This window comes from Dermacentor albipictus, chromosome 4 (assembly GCF_038994185.2).
Source record: "Dermacentor albipictus isolate Rhodes 1998 colony chromosome 4, USDA_Dalb.pri_finalv2, whole genome shotgun sequence".
Taxonomy (NCBI): domain Eukaryota; kingdom Metazoa; phylum Arthropoda; class Arachnida; order Ixodida; family Ixodidae; genus Dermacentor; species Dermacentor albipictus.
The window spans coordinates 118,628,309-118,648,494 of NC_091824.1; the positions used below are offsets into that span (position 1 = coordinate 118,628,309).

Consider the following 20,186-nt stretch of genomic DNA (forward strand, 5'->3'; position numbering starts at 1 on the left):
CTTATAGTATTTGAAAACCAGTAATATTAGTTTATGATAACTTAAATTTAGTTGAGTATGCTTTTTTATCCAAGGTGACTGATGATTTATGCATGCATGTTGACAGTAGAGCATGCACTTGATTTAGTTGTGTGAAAAGATTCCTACATTGTCATTAACATCTCACCAGATGACACCCCCAGTGAAGTGACAGAGCCGTCGGGCCCTGAGGATGCACTCTTTTCACCTGTCTACCAACTTTTCAATGGTATGTTATTAGTACAGTGTTGGTGCCCTTGTATGGTAACACTACTGGATAGTTTTCATTTTGATCACTGTGGTAGTGTATGTTATTAAAGAGTATGATCAGCACTCCAAATTATTCAGGCTGAATTCTTTGTTACCATTGCTGTGCACGAAATTGTGAATGTGTGCCGTAAGCAACTTAGTTTTGTGATGGTACAACTTCTATGAGTTCGTTGAGTAGCCTGGAAGCAAGAAAAACGTGTAGTGCAAGTGGTTAGCAATACCAATGGTTCTGCTCACAGCCCACTAACTTATGTGGCCATTTTTTTTTCTTCTTTATAAAACTTAGTGCCCGCAAATTATTTCAGTGTAGCAACACAAAATTCAATGAAATTACAAAATGGCAAACTTGCAAAGCAGAAGTAATTTATATTATGTTGTGTAGCTGAAGGAGGGACTTCAACAGCTTTTTTAGTTGTCCGTATACAGTGCTTATTCTAGTAACACAAATTTCTTCATCTTGCAGTGCGTGCCAAATGTGATTCTAAGTTTCTGTTGTATTTCACTTGGGGCTTTCATGGCACGGTGAGACTAATGGTGAATATTTTGATGAAAGCACTGACTGTAATAGTGACTGAAACAACGGGTAAAATTTAGGCAGTTTGGTGAGGTAAGCCCAATGTAGAGCGCAACCAGATGCGAGGTGCCAGACTGTTTTCCGCTGTTCCCATACATTGCTACTTCTGGTTTTCCAGAGGCAAACACAGACGCGAAGCTGGGATTCCAAAGTCTTGCAGTTGATCCTTGCCCAAATTCTGATGATGAAGAGCCACTGCCTGTGGATGGTAAGTCCTTGGCACACTTGTGTGATTGACAGCAAGCCCATGATGCACCAAAAATGTGTTTTATATGCTTGCACATTTAGTGCTGTGCTCTCTACTTCGAATGAAAATGGATTAATTGATTGATTTTCCAGAGCTGCAGTCATGTGACTTAGATCAGCTGGTTGACCTCAAGTCCGACGTAAGTGCAGAGTGCCCGTATGTGGAGCAGGCATCTGCAGTCTACAGCTCCGAGTGTGCAACGGCTGAAGAGGCCAAGGTTGCTGAGGACTGGGATACCTTTGACCCGTACGTCCTTTTTTTTCCCTTTTATTCTATAAATTGATATTGGCAGCGGTAGTGTGAATGTTCAAAATTTTATTTATTTATTTATTTATTTACTTCATACATACTGCTAGCTTGCACACGGAGGTTGTTGCAGGACATGGGAAAATACATTGCATCATAATATGATTGACCAAATGTTATACACTTGTTAATAGCATTGCAGCTAACAACAAAACATAGTTGAGCAGTACAGTAAGAGGGTATGACCTTGAGCCAGCCCTTAAATATTAATGAACAAGTGGACACATTTTGACAGTTTAATAAGTTTATTGATGCTCATCAGCTGTTTTGTGTGGTATTTTCACCTGTCTACCAAACTGTGTGGTATTCAACAAACTGAGGTTCGTGAAAAAATTGTAAAGGTATAAATAGGGAGGGCAGCACAATACACTATATACCAACTTGCTTCCTTTGAGCAAGTTTATCCTGTATTTGCTCCTGATGCAGGTGAAACTGGCAGCAAAAAAGTTGCTGAGAAAGTGAATGTGATCTAAAAACAATGCATCGCTTATCAGTCTCTGCTGATAACTGCAGTCCCTGCTGGTTCCAAGTTTGCTGTTGCCTCTCTGCTGCATCTAACGTTAAATCATCCTTAATAAAACATGTCTGCCACAAAAGGTTGTGCTAAGGGCAAAGTTTTTACAGATGCGTGCCATCTTTTAGGAACTTTAAAGATCACAGGTGGCAGGTGTAACTGTGGCTTTCTTTTCTACGCATGTGTGACTCCCATGATACATTGATTTCCACTCTGGCCACAGGGCAATTTGGGCGCCTGCAATTGTGTAAAACTGTCACAATGCCATTGTTTCTGTGTTTTATTGTTGCCAATAAACTAATTTTCTTTTTTCCAGCTATTACTTCATTAAGCATCTGCCGCCATTGACGCCTGAAATGCGTGCCCGCTGTCCTGCGTTGCCACTGAGGACACGAAGTAGCCCAGAGTTCTCGCTTGTGCTGGACTTGGTGAGATTTGGTGGTCACTTGGTTAATTTTCAGAAAGAACGCAGAATTGCATTCACATATAAGACGAGAGCTCTTGAAAGTAAGAGGAAGCACATTAAGCCTAATATAACTAGCAGAACACTGTCAAAGGTTGTCTCAAAGTCTAGAAGCCAAAGAAGGAAGCTTCACATAATGAAGAAAATGCACGCATGATTGAAAAAGAGGTGCGGGGATGAAGACATGCATATGCTAAGTTCTCGTAGTCCCTCCCAATGCCTGCATAGCAAGAAGAGTGAATGCATTGCAAGAATTGGCCAAGCTTAAGCATGCGAAAAAAACGGCAATGCTCGTGGAGGCAACTGTGTTGGTGATAGTACCAATAATCATTCTTTCTTTTTCCCCATTCTTGCTTTCTACAGGATGAAACTTTAGTGCACTGCAGCTTGGTAGAATTGGAAGATGCAACATTTACCTTTCCAGTCACCTTCCAAGATGTAGAATACAAGGTAAGCGCTAATTCTTTCTTCTTATCTTTATCTCTTCTTGAATGCTGTGCATTATTTCAAAGATGTGTTTCTAGTGAACAGTGATGCTTTATTTTCCCAACAGGTGTATGTTCGAACGCGCCCTTTCTTCCGCGAGTTCTTGGAGCGGGTGTCCAAAATATTTGAAGTCATTCTCTTCACGGCCTCCAAGAAGGTCTATGCGGACAAGCTTCTGAATCTCCTGGATCCTCAACGGAAGCTTATCAGGCAAGTTTGTTTTTAGACATGTTGATCCTGGCTGGCAGGGGTGCTCAACTTCTTGAATGCAAGAGCATTATTAAGGCTCATACTCTTGGCTTCTTTTCCTCAGTTTGTGTTGGAAACATTCCGTTGACCAATATAAATGTAGAGGTAAGGTGAAAATGCCTTCTGGATTAGTCCTCATCATTTACCCATTTGAGTTTGCTGCACAATCAAGGCTTCTTCCTGTAGATCGCCAATTACCCCTGTCTTATCCCAGCTGACACCATCTTGTGCCTGGCAATTTTCTAATTTCATCACACCTCGTACTATCAATCATCAGCATAGTTGTGCCTAGCAGCATTTGAAGATTTGCTCCGCATGTCTTGCACTGCGCTGTCGATGATGTCTTCACGAAGTCTTTCCAAATAGCACTTTTTTCTCTTCGTTTCGGCATGGTCTCCAGATTGTTCCTCCGTTTCGCAGACTACTCGCCATAATCCCCTTCTTCTGCCATGGTATGCATCGGCTAAAGTGCAAAAAATCGGGTCCTCGTATTGTAGGTTAGCCCCAAAGAAAGTCAAACGATCGCGTCCGTTTGGCGCAACACACAAAGAAGCCATACGACACACAACCATGCTGCTATAGTCAATGTCGATGAGCCTTAGCAGGCCTTGCATACACCATGGTGGCCATACACCATACACCTACATCATACAGCAATGAAAGCGTGTGCTGTGCACACATTCAAGCGCAGTCGCCAAGTTTGTTTGCTGTCTTGGGGGAAAAAAATAAAATAAAAATAGATTGTCGGCTTATTTCATAAGTTTCGCATAATCGAATCCCTCCAAATATTTGACGATATCCAAATATTCGAAACCTTTAGAATATTCGAAATGTTAGAATACATAGCTTTCGAAGCGAATACAAATATCAAAAATTTAATATTCGAGTAATATTTAAACATTTCTAATATTTTCACACCCCTAGTAACCGTAAAAGTGGCGCCTTGGCCTTCGACCGATTGCAGAGGCCATGGGAATGCCATCAACAGTCTGAGCAGACTTGGCAAACATGGCACGCCGATTTCTGCCAATGCCCTGCTGCTATTGGTGTCATCGTATCACATTATGGGGGAATGAAATGTGGCATCTAAAACAGTGATAATTCGAGTATAAATCAACTCTTATAATTTGTAACTTTTTTTTTTTTCTGGCAGATAACTTGGATTTGTGTGGGTCAGTTTTCATAGCTCCTTTTGCCAGGTGTTCTATGACATGCTAAGAATAGACTTAGAGCAAATATGATGACCCAAAAGAAGTGGTGGAAGTCCCCTTAAAAAGTGGTAGACCACATTCAAAGTCAATTTTTTGCACAAGATTTGGCTTTTTGTTTTATATATATTATGTATGCCCAAACATTCAGCAACATGCTGAGAAGAAATTATCTTCCTATCATTATTAGTTTGGGAGTTACATAGAGTTTTTCAACCCTTATTGTGAAACTGAAAATCAGTACTATTTCTTTTATATAAATGTTATTCAAAATACCTTTTACATTTTATGTTGTTGCCGAGCAGTCACACGAACAAAAGGAGACTAGTGCATCTCTTGGGGGCTCCAGCTATGAAGCTGGTGCATTTTAGGCCCCTGTGTAGTTTTGACATCTTTCACATGGTTTGAAGTTCTGCTTATGTTTTTCTCTAAACACGATTTTGCTCCATCTCATGTTATGCAAACTTTGATAACTCAATTTTGAGTGAGCATTTTGATGTGAAATTTTGCACACTCATTCCTCACATAGAGATATGTGCAGTTAGAACAAAGGAAATTGATGCAATATTTTTACGTTTACAGCTCATTTTGCTAATAAATTTGGTCTAAATTGGCTATTGTTTTCGCTTTGCTTAGTTTTTTTTTTAACATTACATTCTTAATATTAATCACATTGCATTTATCCTAGTCCATTACACAGGACCCCCACTTAGCTACATAAATGTCAAAGCTTTACTCCCTTCAGCAATTCATTAGTTACTTATCACTGCTGGCTCAACTAGCACTTTTAAATTATTGGATTTTACATGCCTAAACCACAATCTGATTATGAGGCATGCCGTAGTGGAGTATTCCATAAATTTGGACCACCTGGTGTACTTTAATGTGCACCTAAATCTAAGTACATAGGTGTTTTTGCGTCTCGCCCTCATCGAAATGTGGTCGCCGTGGTTGGGATTCGATCCCGCGACCTTGTGCTTTGCAGCCTAACACCATAGCCACTAAGCAACCACGGCAAGTGCGACTAGGACTTTTGCCACATTTTATGACAAAAATTGCCTGCCAAAAAATAAAATGAACCATTTTCTGCAATTTAAATATTTGAATAAGCTAAATAAGACATGCTTATCTAGGAAAAAAGTTTGTTTGAATCGTGGCTTCCGATTTAAAGAAAAAGATTTTGTGTGTGGCCTACAACCTTAGGAGCAGTCAGTATCTGTGGTGGCACATTTCTGGTAACGCACTATTGCCCTTTTGTTCAGGTTCCGGCTGTTCAGGGAACATTGCGTGTGTGTCAGTGGGAATTACATCAAGGACCTGACCATTCTGGGCCGTGACCTTGCCAAGACTATCATCATCGACAACTCACCGCAGGCATTTGGCTACCAGGTAAATCGGGATGCATGCTAAACAGCATGGAGCACCACATCCGGAAAAATAAAACGAGTGAGATGTCTATTACGAAATTTTTGTCACAGGTTTATAAGAACAGAAAAATACATATATCTCGTTCAGGAGCTCCTGGCCTGTGGGTTGGCTGTTGATTATTTGATTCTGTTCGGATGTGTATTTTAGCATATCATATGAATATGGCGAGCTGTGATGCACAGGCTTGCATCTGCTGGATTAAAGGTGTAGTGTTTTCTAGTCGGAGTCTGGTCATGGTGAAATAGTACTAGCAAACACAGACAAGTTTTGCGCCAAGACCACACACACAAGAAAGGAGACAACAGCGGTGGATAACCCCCATGGGGGGTTATGTCAGATAACCAACTAGCGCAGCAGTTCACTCTTTTGTAGTGTTAGCAAAATTTACAAACATAACTCTTTTTCTTAGTCTATGCATTTGCAAGGTTTGCAGATGGGCATGTTCATTGCATACTCCTTTTACTCCTGCTCTTCTCTCTGTTTTCCATACTCATGTGATTTTAGTTTATTTAAATTGTGACACACCACCTGCCTTCAGCTGATTTTCTGTGCACATGATATGGCATTCTCACATGCCCTGAAACTCCCTTGTGCACGTTCCTACTTCCTTCCTGTGTATTGCAAACTACAATTGGTAATTAGCACAATTATAATTAATACAAATGGCAAGCTCCAAACTGCAAATGCATACAGGTGAATGAAGTGACTGCACTTAGGCACTGAACTGCCTGTTCATGTGCTTACGGAATCGCCTAAAGGTGAAAAGCAGTGCGATTCATTTTGCCTTCTAAAAATAATGCTGAGATCCCTTGGTGAGCTTTATGCAGCACCAAACGTTCCCTCCCCCCCCCCTCCCTCCCCCGAGCGTATAGTCTTTGTAGCTACCTGAGCTGTGGGAGAAGGCATTATTCACAGACATCATGCAGTGGTGTGTTAGAAATCAGTTTCATGTTCTGTTGACAGCAGTAGAACATACTTCAGAGGCAGACAGAAGTTGTTGGTGAATAACCGCTTGAAACACACTGCGCTGTATTTGCTACGTGTTGCAGCTGGAGAATGGCATCCCGATTGAGTCATGGTTCATGGACAGGAATGACAGGGAGCTCCTGAAGCTTCTGCCATTTCTTGAGAGTTTGGTGTCAATGGTAAGCAGAACTCTGAATGTTGCTATGCCAAATTATATCATTCAAGTCCAGTGATGAGGTACCCATACAGTTTGTACCAATACTGTGATAATTAGTTTTTATCAAGCTAACATTCTTCCTTTTTTCCAGCTTTGTGAATGTCCTTACAAGTGAATCGCACTGCATGATTTTGGCTTATATGTCCCGGCCTATTTAGCCTGGTACATTGTGCAACTGTTGCTAATGGTTGCTTCCTGGAAGTGCGCTCTAGAGAGCGTAGCTTTAGGTCAGGGCCACCTTCGATTTTGCCCATTCAAATACATTCAGGGTTCGTACACCTCCTTAAAATCCTCGAAAACCCTTCAATAGAGACTTTTAGCAGTGCCGTGTTACTGTATGGTAAGTGAGGTATACGGTATGGTATTACCATTCCGTGAAATAGTCATTTTGGCCAATATTAGAAAGCTTTAGCTAGTCCATGCACATATTACTCTTTACGGGTGCGGATGCCAGTAACAAAGCCAGTAGCGACATGTGACACTTTGTCCAACAACATGTGATTTTATTATTATTATTGTCACGTGGTGGTGACGTTGAATAACACAGTAGCAATACTGTGAACGAGAAAACTAACTTTTATTGGGCGAACCTGTGCCCACAAAACAGGCTACACTTATAGCTCAACGAAAGCGGCGAACACAGTTGGCGATCGGCGAAAATCTGATCAGCGGCTCAAGCGCGTCGGCTTTTATAGAGCAGTCGTCGAATGTTCCAGACTAATCGTTTGGACCCGCGTGCCTTCCACAAAGTTCTACACCATTCGCGTTACGCGATGAAATCAGATAACACAAAGTTCGGTGACAACAGACAGCCGGGAAGAAGCATCGATAACTTTCCAGAAACGTCGGATACATGCAGGCGCATCCCTCGCTGTGCGATTACATTCGTTAAGCGGCGAAACGTGGTCGCCCGATAAAGATAAGTACACGTGTCAATACCCCCCTCTTAAAAAGCATCGACCCGATGCTGCAAACAAACGAAGGTAATAAACAAAAGCACTTGTAGCAAAGAAAAGAACAAAAAATGGCGAAGTTTGTCAGCGTCCGTAAAAGGGTTTAAGGCGCACCACGTGGACCACTTCAGATCGTGCGCGGCGCCGCTGTGAATGCGAAATGCCGTCTGGCACGACCTCATAGTCCAGAGCGCCAATACGTCGGATGACCTTGTAGGGTCCGAAATAGCGTCGGAGTAGTTTCTCACTGAGTCCTCGTCGGCGTATCGGGGTCCAGACCCAAACACGGTCACCAGGTTGGTACTTGACGAAGCGTCGTCGGAGGTTGTAGTGTCGGCTGTCGTTCCTCTGCTGGCTCTTGATTCGCAGGCGGGCGAGCTGTCGGGCTTCTTCGGCGCGCTGGAGATAGCTAGCGACGTCAACATTCTCTTCGTCAGTTACGTGCGGCAGCATGGCGTCAAGCGTCGTCGTCGGGTTCCTGCCGTAAACCAGCTTAAACGGCGTGATCTGTGTTGTTTCTTGCACCGCCGTGTTGTACGCAAAGGTTACGTACGGCAGGACCGCGTCCCACGTCTTATGTTCGACGTCGACGTACATTGCCCACAAAACAGGCTACACTTATAGCTCAACGAAAGCGGCGAACACAGTCGGCAATCGTCGAAAATCTGATCAGCGGGTCAAGCGCGTCGGCTTTTATAGAGCAGTCGAATTAATCGTTCGGACCCGCGTGCCTTCCACAAAGTTCTACACCATTCGCGTTACGCAATGAAATCAGATAACACAAAGTTCGGCGACAACAGACAGCCGGGAAGAAGCATCGATAACTTTCCAGAAACGTCGGATACATGCAGGCGCATCCCTCACTGTGCAATTACATTCGTTAAGCGGCGAAACGTGGTCGCCCGATAAAGATAAGTACACGTGTCATTATTATTGCGATAGCAATTACATGGACATTCCAGGCGCATTTCTGCCGTCGCCATGAGGTTCAGTATGAGTGAAACCGTGTGAGGGTGAGCTGGCAACCAAGGTTCAATCTCGCATGCGCGAGCAAGGAAGGAACAGAGAACTTGTCATCTATTAGAGAAACAGAACATGAGGAAGCAAAAGAGTGTCGAGGGCCAGGAGAAATCAGACTTGTGATGGTATTAGTAAATTTGTAGCCATAGCGTTAACATAAAACAGTGGTATAATTACAACTCTGGGAGAGGCCTTTGCCTGACAGCTTATGATGACAATGATACGCCAGCACAGTAACACTGCAAGTTTCCAAACACACCTTCTCCTCGCAGAGGGATGACGTGCGGCCCCACATCTGCAACAAGTACCATCTGGCAAGCTTCCTTCCCCCAGACTAAAGACTGTAAAGCCATGAGACATCGACACCACAACAGCCCACACCACTTCGAGGACAACCGGACAGGAAAGCATCATTTAGGAAGCAGTTCTCTGTACATAAGTAGTCTGTGCCGCTGTTTTTTTTTTCTTTCTTTCGGCACGACAACAGTTTATTACATCACTGCATCTCAGTATACATACCGCTTCTATGAAAAGTTTTGCCATTGGATGTTTGTTCGTAGCCCTGTCCTGAGAGAGAGCAGAGTGCTTGTGATGTGTGCCTGCAAGAATAGGCCTAGACTGTTTGCATGGTAGGAAACATGGCTGTCCTTTCTCCAAGCTGTGTTGTTCCACCTCTCAAAGGAGGTGTAGATGGTCTTTGGCATAGCAGAGACGTAACAGTGTAGAGACATGCCACAGTACTGAAAGGCATATCTGGGAACAGTTGCTGCACTTGTGGTGGCACCTTGCGAGACTGTGGTGAACTTTATTGTGCTAGAAGCATTCTTGCTTCACATGACCCCCCCCACCTCAATAAAGACTTTTTCACAATTTAATACGTAGGTAGTGAAGGAGAGGAATGAAAGTATCTTCGTGATGCTTTCAACACCTTTATGCCAGCAGATAAGTGTAAAATGGCTCGGCTGGGCTAGTTGGTGCGTTTTCCATTGCTGAGACATAATTAGGCAAAGGAAAAGGCAAAGGGTAAGAACAAATAGGCAGGACAGTGCACTAACTTTAACCCACCCAGGGTTACTTTTCTTAAATTTTTTACAGATTGAAAATTTTTATACTTATTTCGAGAAATAACAAACTATTAATGTTTTAGATGGCAGTAGGGAGTTTTAGATCTTGCGCACCCAAGGTAAGGGCTCGCAAATCATGGAGCATACAAAAGAATGCAACACAGCGTACAAAACAATGCAAGCAGAGCATGGGCCTTTGGGTACGCAAGCACTCGGGTGTGCCATTTCTAAGGTTTCCCAGTAACATGACAAAGAATTTTTGTATGTGCGCAGTTTTTACACTGGTTGTCATTAAATACATGGACAAACTAGCACAATTAATTTTTGCAAATGTAATAAAATTCACACAACTTATTTTTGTGTTCTAAATAGGCTTGACACAACTAGGGCCCTATTCTGATGTGTTCCATCTCATATTCGACTTTCATCCGTCATGCTGAGGGTGTGATGCAGCAGCCTATGAGCCACACCTGAACTAATAGCAAGGAGTCGGAAGAATGAAAATGAAGTGGATAAATATTGAATACTGCCTGAAGGACACGTGGCCTAGCGAAAGCAAGGCATACCGTGCGAGCGCCTGCAAAGAAACTCGGTGGTGCAGCATACCCGTCAAAAAAATAAAGCGAGTGAGAAACTTGCAGTAATCAATTTTTAGATCGCTAGATGAGATTTCGTCATTTCTTGTGCGTCTTGCAAAAGAGAGATTCACACTCGACATTATCGCAAGTTTGTGAACGCCCTCCTATAAACTAAATAACCGCACGACTACGGGGGAGCCATGTGGGCGAGCATCTCGTGCTAAAGCTTTGGGTAGTAAGAAACACGATAGAAATCGGTGTTTCCAATGCCTGTAACTCAGAACGACACACACGGGCATGTGCATGTGGAGGTAAGCTAGGCAGAGCAGGAATGCTTCCAAACTACTGCAGTGGTTCTGGCAGAATCAGTTTTGACGGAAGCGAAGGGGCCACAGAAAAATATGATTTTTTTTCTAGAAGTCACGGAACGTTTCAGCACCTCCAAGGCGACGCTAGGCGGCGCTTTGTTTTTAAAAAGCGTGTTAATGTTCGGTTGCTGCACTAGACATAGGGCCATAACCACTTGGGAGTTGTCACCGCCGCCTACATGTACGACGACCCTCAAAGGGTCGACACCACTTTAGTTAAAGCTAGTGCTCTGTCCTGTCTGTTCCTTGTCTTTTGCGTTTTCCCGCATCAAATTATGCTTCAGCATACTTGGCAGGACGTAGCCAAGTTCAAGAAGAGAGTGCTGCGCACTTTAAATGAACACAGTCTCACTTGATGCTGCCACCAGCGTTGCTGCACACATCTATGTCATCCAGTACTTCGTTATACGTCTCTGCTATTAAGTCTTAATGTGCCAGAACTTTCCTCTGAGAGTTGCAAGTAATATTTTACATTATTGTGTTATATCTCACAAGGTGAGGCTTTTATCTGCACTATACTGTTGTTTTTAGCTGCAAGTATTTTTGTTGGTTTCTGTGCAATAGCTTTTGCTTAAGAAATGACATGTGATGAAAAAAGTGTGCAGTAAGGAAGGGATGGAGAAGAATTCTATATGAAATTAAGACTCCTCTCTTTTTTTTTTTAACCGATGTGATACAGAAATTTTAACAGCTGCCTAACCTAACTGCAGTGCAAACTTATGTATGTAAGAGTTTTAGAATATATCAAATTTTAATTTCATTTTGTTTTATGACTGGTGTGGCGTGTGTCACTGCCCCGGGAGATTAGGGCAGGGCAAAATGCAGTGTTAATAGCTTATGGTGTTGGAAAATAATTTTTTTGTATTGTTTTTGTTTGTTTGTGTGCAATGCAATGCTTCATCTGAGACGGCAAAGACTCTAAACCGTTTTCAGAATGTATAAACCATAAGCTTGGTTTTATTGTTCATTTGGGCAGATTGCTTGTGACAGGCTTCACATCACGTGTCTGTTCTTTCTTGCATTTGATTTCACAAGCAGCTCAGTGTTACTGAGCCATGCAACAGAGAGAGAAAAAAAAAAAGACTAATATAGTTGTGTAAGTTTAAGCGGGAATCGCCAGAAGAAAAAACACACGAAAGGAAAAAAAGAAAACATTTTGACACCGCTGAACTTCTGTTAGTACAGTAACCCACGTACGTGAGCCATCTGCATGAAAATGTCTCATGTTTACTTCCGAGTTCATAACACTCAAATCTCGCACAGAAGCTACATCTTTTAGCCTTGCATTAATAGATCTGGCATTGGTGTCTGCTTGGTTTGTTTGGTAGTAGTGGAAAACTGCTATAGCCTGCAAGACTGGCTGGCCATTTGCACTGATGCTGCCACGAGGTGGGGGTAAACAAAGCTATTATCATGGAAAACAGCAAAGGTCAGTGGCTTGACGGGCAACTCTGACTCAAAGTCCAAATTCGCAGAGGAGGATGGCTTTCCACTTTTTGCCAAATGAGCTAGGCAACTGCCAGTGCCAAAGATTTGTTAGAAAGGAAATCCTCACTCATAACAAAAGCTATGTATAAGAACCAATTGAAACTTGTGTGGTTGGCGAGGACGAACCATATAGATCTAGGACATGTAAAGACACAGCGCAGCAAATAGACTGTACACCCTTGCAATTTTTTAATAATATCGCATGGCTATGAACTGCACGGCGTGTCAGTGGCCTTGTAGTGGGGAGGGGTGGCAGGATCAGTAAATTTATACGCGGGCACACAATGCGATTTCCATATTTGAATGTATTCTGCTGTGCTGTTCGCTCCAGTAATGCCCCTTGCCGCTACAAGGCAGCTGACACGCTGTGCAGTCAGCCCTCGCGCGGTAGTATTAAAACATTGCAAGGGTGTACACATGGTGAACATGGATGCTGTGTGTTTTCAATTTGCACTTTAGTATAGTTTACTCAATGTGAGATTTAAGTGCTAACAAGTTGTACTTCTTTCAAACTTTGCCCAAATGAGCATAATGCCACGTACGTACGAGAAAAGCAGAGGAAATTCAAATAAGAGTGGAAATGTCTGAAGATACCATAGTGATCTGTTTGTGTGGCTGGCTTGGAACTTCGTAGGAGAAGGCCAACAGCATCTAATATATTGGCCACTGATGAACAAACATTCTTGTTCCACCCTTTCTTTTTTTTTAAATGTATTTGAGTTGACTCATTCAACTTTAGTTTGCCGGTGGCTGTTTACATTCACAACTATCTGGATTGGCAGAAGTTTTGTCCCGGCAGAAAGGGGGGCTTTCGTCAGTGACATGAGTTTTGTTTCTTGTTTGGTATACTGTTGGGAGCCCATTGCCTGTTACAACTTTGTCAACAGAAACACTTGCTATTACTTATTTTTTTCTTTCTTTCTTTTGGTGAAGTGCAATTTCTGCAAGTTGGCAAGAAGACAACTGTAATGGCTAGCAATTTGCTAAGAGTATGTAAAAGATGCTGCAAAGTGTGTAGTTATGCTAAGTATGCTTGTGAGTGCATTCACGATATGGAAATATATAGATTGAAAATTTATAACACTGAGTAACTTACGTGCCAAAAACTGAACGCTAATGCAGACAGACTTTTCCCAGTGAACCTGGAAAACCTGGCCTGCTGTACCTGCTGCAAAAATATATTAGTATGTGCAAAAAAGAAAGTGTGGATGTTTTGTGGTTTTTATTGTACGCTGTTAAAAGACTAGCAGAAAGTTTTTATTATGTTAGTTATTATTTCGATGCTTGAATCACATATCATTATTTCTCATCATGCAGGCATGCATATGGATCATATTTGCTGTCCACAAAACGGTTTGTAAGAATTGCATCTTACAGTGGGTGCCCTTGCCAGAGAATTTGTGCGTTAATGAGTAACTGTAACTGTATGCTTCTGTGAGGATTTCTGTTTATGTTTTATTTACAGAACAGCAAAGGAAATATATTTTGACATGTTGTAGACTGTTGATAAAAGTGCAATCTCTAATTCAAATGACAAAATAAGATGAAAGTCCCCAAGAGAAAAATCGAGGGGGGGGGGGGGGGAATTTGTTTAAAGTAATGACTCTAGGTTCAGTGTTGAAAAGAAACACGCAGAGTAAGTAAAAGAAAAAGTAAATCCGCTATAGGCAATATCCACGAGCTAGTTTCCTCACATGGTCTGAACATGACCACTAAGGAGTGTGCTGCACTTGGGAAAGCAAACGAGTCACTACAGACATGCTCCTTGCTTCATGCACTTTGAGTGGAGGTGCTGCCATTCAAGTAGCGGTGTTCGAGTTGTGTAAAGAGGAGCCTTCTTGTGCAAGTCATTAGCATGTTGTGGGACTGAAGAGGGATGGCATTGCTTGTCTGTATACGTAAGCTGAAGCGGTAGCACTATGCCGTAGCTCTGTGCTGATGTGGGTATGCTTGGCAATACAAGATCACGTGTGGTGCGATTGAGTCACGTGTTTATCTATAAATGCCTTTACATATTACTGCTGTGATGAGCTTCCCATGGAACATGCAGTGGAGTAAATGCGCCTATGCCATGCTTGGCTCTTGGTGAAAACGAATGTTGTGAAAGTATTGTACCAGAGAGCATCAAGGGGTTGGCATCCGAGTGGTTCACATTACAATCTGGCTCGAAAGAATGGAATAAGTTTTGGGAGCCTACATTACTGCTATCAGCTGCAGTTATGCTTTCGTCAGCAGATTTTATCTTTCACACATTTTGAAAAAAGAATAAAGTCAAGATGTTTCGCATGCAGTTTGCAGTGATCAATAACAGTGAATTCACGTATCTATTCTTGTGGAAACCTGAAATTTATATCGAATCGATATTATGACTCGTAAGAGTAAGAGGACATCATGAAAAACATCAAATTTTCAAAGATTGTTTTTGATATATGTGAGCCTTGTTGCCCAAAAGATTTCTGCATTCTAGTGTTTCGGACAACACAAGATGCAGACCCTGGGCTCCAAAACTGCTGCATCTAGTGCAAGTTGTGGCTTACTGCAGTCACCTTGGAAAGTCATAGTATGGCTCATCATAACTTGTTCGAAACTTTCAGCCAGTGTTCAAGTATGTATTAAAACAGGGTTGGCTGGCTTGGTGAATATATGAATGAGGTGACTGCTGGCTTGCGTAGTTGTGTGCCGAAGTGGAAGAAGAGTGGCCAGAGCAGTTTAACCTGTGCTATATCATCGCATGTTATCATACCATGCCAGCTGTAAAAACTATGCTTTTAGACGTTCCGATGAGAAGGCTTGTCTCTCTAGATTGTTGTTTGTTAGATATGGCACATTGTTAACGAGCGTAGCTGTTGTCTGTGTGCTCCTGTTGGTTCTTTGGAAAGTTTAAGATAGCTCTTGGTGAAACGGGGATGGCAGGGAATGTAAAAAAACAACAAAAAAATTTACAAAACGGGATACTGGAGATAACGAATGCTTATGAGTGCCATTAAACTGTATGTGTAAATGTGTGCACTTATCAGAGGATCTCACTATCATTTCTGTTCACTGTACAATGTATGGCGTATACAAGGAAAGCCTCAGGCAGGGTTGTGTGTGTCGCTTCTAAATGTTGTGAAACTTGCTGCTTGTGTTTTCTTGTTATTGTTTTTGAGAGAGTAGGCACAACGCAATGATGATGTGCTGTTCTGAAAGCGTGTATGCAAAGAAAAAGGCATCTATGGAAATTAGCATTTGTTGAGCTGACCGTTGTGGCATTTGTCCCATACACTAAACCCCCGAAAGGCTCAAAGGACATTGGCTTGCATGCACTTCTAGTTTGTGCTGTTTGTGTTAAGCTTTTGAATTAAGTAGAAAAGAGAATACTGTCTGTTCCACAGCAGAGCTTAGAGGCCGAAATTGAAACTGCGAGTGTTTGTTATGTCTGCCAAATTTTCTGTCCAGCTTTTTGTCTTTTGTACTCTTTTCCTGCATCTCTGTCCAGAAGACTGCTAAAAGTAGTACTTCGACAGCTTGTCTCTGACGGAGATTCATCAAATTGGATTAATTATCATAACCTGCCTTTGGTTGTGTCCAATTTTATTTTGCTGGCTTGTCACTTTGGTCAATATTTCAAAGAAAATCCCAAAAGGGGGAACTTTCTACCCTCTAGTTGTGCCCAGTGTGTGCTTTTCTCAAGGCATCTTGCTTCTAAAGTTTCTGCACTCAATACCTCAGCAACGGCACCCGCCTCGCCCATGTCCCACTTTTACTCTGGATGTCTCCTTTTCCTTGGCTTTTGTGGGAGCACTTTCACATGCATAGAAGTGCCACAGCCAGATGGATAATCTATCATCCTAGCATAGTTTGACTACTATCATCTAGATGTCATTATACTATACTTCGCATTTTATACTCTGGGCAGGGGTGAAAGAAGAAAAAAAAAAAGAAGAAGGGGGCCAGTGGTCTAGACGTGTACATTACCTGCCATGTCAAGTGTGGAAAGCAGCAAGCAGCGCAGGGGTACCAGAGACCGCACCAGGCTGTTTGAGTTGTTCTGTTGCTAATGGAAATTATTGCAATAGTGCCTGAACTCTGTACTCCAGCTGGCAAAACCAGACAGCGTTGCAGTGTTTCTGAGGCATGCCTTTCTTTGTGATTTGGCAAGTGCAAGTTGTGGTGCGAAAAACACTTTGAAGGAGAAACTCCTTCATTGCTTGCCTGTTTATCGCGTGGCTGAAGAAGGTCACTTCAGGGTATGCATATGAGGGAAGAAAATTCGTAAAGGTGCCGTCTAGAGGCATATAGTTCAAGCTTGACTAGTTTCCATGGTGGCTGTGGCTGCAGAATGGCAGCAGGTCTGTTGCGTTTGCCTGCTAATGGACTATGCCAGCACATGTGAATGGCTGTGTCACCAGCAGCCTTTGTGATGCTACCTGGCTAAGCTGGAGTTTCTGCTGCCAAATGTTGCTTGCTCCACAAGTTTTGGTTGTAGGGTAAATGCTTCTGCAAATGTGTCGTCAAAGCCGAAAGCCAAGTAACTGTTGGTTCGCTTGCATAAAAGTTTTATGCTGAAAGAATGCCCCTAGAAAATGAAAGGGATGCACATTAATATATCAATTGAGAAAACTGTGAAGGAAATGATAGAGAGATGGATGCTCCCATAATGGACGTTTGAAGATGCATGAGTAACTTGTACAGATGTAGCCAGAGTCCAAATGGAGCTGTGCATCCAGTTGGCCACAGAAATGGTGCACAGGAAGCATAGGACACATTGTGTTGATTGAGGACAACATGCCTTCATTGCTTTTCTACTCCCATCGTTTTAAACTGCAGTTACCATGTGGAAGTACCGCATAATTTGGAGCCAATCTTCCTCACATGCGAAAAATTCCAAGTTTTACTCTCTATAATGCGCACTCGCACTGTATGCCAAGCTGAAAGGGTGGCATGCACGTTCGGGTTGAGTACGACGAGAACTGCCTGCATTCGTTTGATGCAGCCCTGGACATTAGTATTTTGTACAGTACGCTGAAGAAGTCTTACCTCTTCGATACTAGAATTTTTATGCAAGTTTCTCATCAGATGCATCCAGACAATAGTAGTGCTCTTGTGTAGTTCAAAAAAGATATGTTCAGTAATGGCAACACTTTGGGTTGCACTGTTGGTGTGTGCTTCTCTCGACTTCAAGCTGCAGTTTTTTTGCAGTCATGCAGAACTCGTGGAAATCAAAATCTCCAAAATTTGTGCCATGTGTAATGCGACTGAAGAAGCCAAACGTTGCGCTCCGAGCCTGCTGCTCCACTAGCTTGAACGTCTCGGATTAAGAGCACTATTGCGCTACGTCTTGTTCTGGGAGTGCCTTGCCCACAAAAAATGTTTGCGCTTCAAGGCAAGTGAACCGGTTTTAAGGACGTTTCCAGCACCTTCAAAACTGCAGTATGTGCATTCTTCCCAATTTTCTTAAACTGGTTTGTACCATACCAATTACAAGAGAACAGTACATGTACAGGCATTACTAGAACTGCCTGATACTCGCTATCGTAGAGCTTCATACTAGAACTACTGGAGGGAAGCCCCTTGCTAGTGTTGACAAGAAACAAATATGGCTGTTTGACCATGATGGAAACTACAGGATGTTGGAACTGTCTTGCATCCATGTGGCCTCCTTGCAATTATTTTAAAACAATTTGACTTGTGCAAATTATATTGCTTTAGTTCAACCTCCACCTAGCCGTTTCTAGTGCTTCTAATGTAACCCAAACACTTTAGTCACAAACTGTCTGTCAAACCCGAGGAGCATGTGTACAAAACGACCGGTTTCATTTATGTACCCAGAATTCTGCAGCACACCGAATTAGTTCCAACACTGAATTGTTGTTGCTGCTAGGTATTGCTGGGTTGTGAACTAAGTTATTATCAGTAATAATATAGCGTAACCAAATTGGCTCACGAGATTAAGGTTGATCATTCCATTAGAAGTTAAATTGTTAGAACTCAACTCTGCCCTCCGGTAAAGTTTACGTTATAACTCCAACCGCTAATTGTATGCCTGTCTAAATCTACACATGACGCAGGCATATTTTAAGCAGAAGCATTGTCTGCGCATACCTAAAAAATTAAAATTTGGGACAATTTTTAAGCAAATAGTTCTTGTCATGCATTGTTACCCTTCCCACTTTATTTGTAACTGCTGGTGAGTATTGCTGTCGCGGTTTGCTTAAATTGAATCAGCTGTGTACATTTCTATGCCCCTGCTGCTGTTTTCGTGCAATTAAACATATAATTGCGCATTTATTATACTGTCTTTCATTGAGTCAACCAAATAAACAAACAGTCTACAGTTGCGTTACTGTTTTCTTAATCTGCTTGCTGCAAAGCCTTGCTCTGCAGAAACGCTGCAGTACTGCAGCCAAAACACCTCTGATGATTTCTCGAACCGTATCAGTTCAATAATGCAGGGCTTTGATCAGTTCTGGACTTCACAAGCAGATGAGGGTAAGAAATGGTTCAGGCATGCATGTTTAATGGCAGTGCATTCTTTATTTTTGGGAAACGGGGCCTTGAAGGTACTGGCTCTGTGTTAGCATTATGTGCTGCCATCTTGGCGACGAGATTCATTAGTTTCGTATGGTCAGGTCTCAGTGCAGCTGTCTGCAGTGGTGGAAAAACTGCGCCAATTGTGCCAAACTGCGCAAAGAGCAGACCCTTGTGCTATCCTACGCCAAAACTGCGCTTTAGCGGAAAATTGTGCCGAGCCTGCACCAAAGCATGTATGAGAGCACACCCCTTCTTACATTGATGTTTCGCAGATTACAAAACTGAAATCGAAACCAACAGCACGCTATCATTGAAGCAGAGGCCTGTCCATGGAGTTCCTCACTATATGGTGAGAAACTCTATGGGCACGTTGGAGTCCAGTTCGTCATTCACACATTTTTTTTTTTCTATCGGATGTACACAATGTAGTGGATCATAGTTTAAGAATGGTATTAGCGAATGAGGTCGAATGTGGTACACCACGAGAGCTTGCACTTCGATGGGTGCCGCCATGTTCATTGGCACAAAACTTTTGCATTGAGCTTGGGTCACTGTGTTATTTCAGTGAAATGGTATTGCCGATGTAAATGCAAAACCCTATTTGCGTCTCGCACATGCGCAATGGCACTGACACTTTTTTTCCCTTTTTTCTCTCAAAAACTCCTTAATGTGCATGGCATGAGATAAGTATATTGCATGATGTCGTGTTCAGTGCAGGCACGCATACTCAGTCAGTCTTGCGGCGAGCCTTTGTCCACAAGCCGTCCATGACTGTTGCACTTGTTGCATCCTAGGTTAATAAACATGCTTGTTCATGATTTGTCTGTGGTACCCCCTCTGCACCGTATTGACATACCCGGCCATAGTGCTCTCTGCATCACGGTGTGGAGGAGCGTCGCATCCTTTCCTGACCGCACTTGCACGGTAAGCCTTGCGCAAACCCGTCTCCACAACATGTCGACTATATCACTTAAATTTTGCATGGTATATGGTAAGCACATGCGCGTTGGGTGCTGTGCCAGAAGTGCTTGCTGCTGCACCAAATCGGCTTTTTGCCTGTGCCAGTACCTGTGCTGAAAGGTGAAATGTCTGTTCCACCACTGTGTCTGCGTGTTCTGGTTAATTCTGCTGCAAGCACGTGCTTATTGTTGCCAGACATTGTGGCCAACTGACGCACGTTTCCATTTGTTTGCATTTTGCTTGGCCATGAGCAAAAACAGCCAAGTGTATGCGAACTTCCTACTAACGAGGTACAA

At 42.6% G+C, this 20,186-nt stretch overlaps 1 protein-coding gene across 1 annotated transcript in view; it reads left to right on the forward strand.

Annotated features, from left to right (window-relative positions):
- The window catches only part of LOC135916008 (CTD small phosphatase-like protein 2), a 45,276-nt gene extending 26,586 nt beyond the window's left edge, over positions 1-18,690 (forward strand). The window contains exons 5-13 of the mRNA XM_065449207.1: positions 170-247; positions 981-1,070; positions 1,202-1,355; positions 2,246-2,357; positions 2,756-2,842; positions 2,946-3,088; positions 5,598-5,724; positions 6,813-6,908; positions 9,192-18,690. Of these exons, the coding sequence (XP_065305279.1) occupies positions 170-247; positions 981-1,070; positions 1,202-1,355; positions 2,246-2,357; positions 2,756-2,842; positions 2,946-3,088; positions 5,598-5,724; positions 6,813-6,908; positions 9,192-9,257 (953 nt within the window). The 3' untranslated portion in view covers positions 9,258-18,690. The remainder of the gene's footprint in view (positions 1-169; positions 248-980; positions 1,071-1,201; positions 1,356-2,245; positions 2,358-2,755; positions 2,843-2,945; positions 3,089-5,597; positions 5,725-6,812; positions 6,909-9,191) is intronic.
- The last annotated feature ends 1,496 nt before the right edge of the window (positions 18,691-20,186 follow it).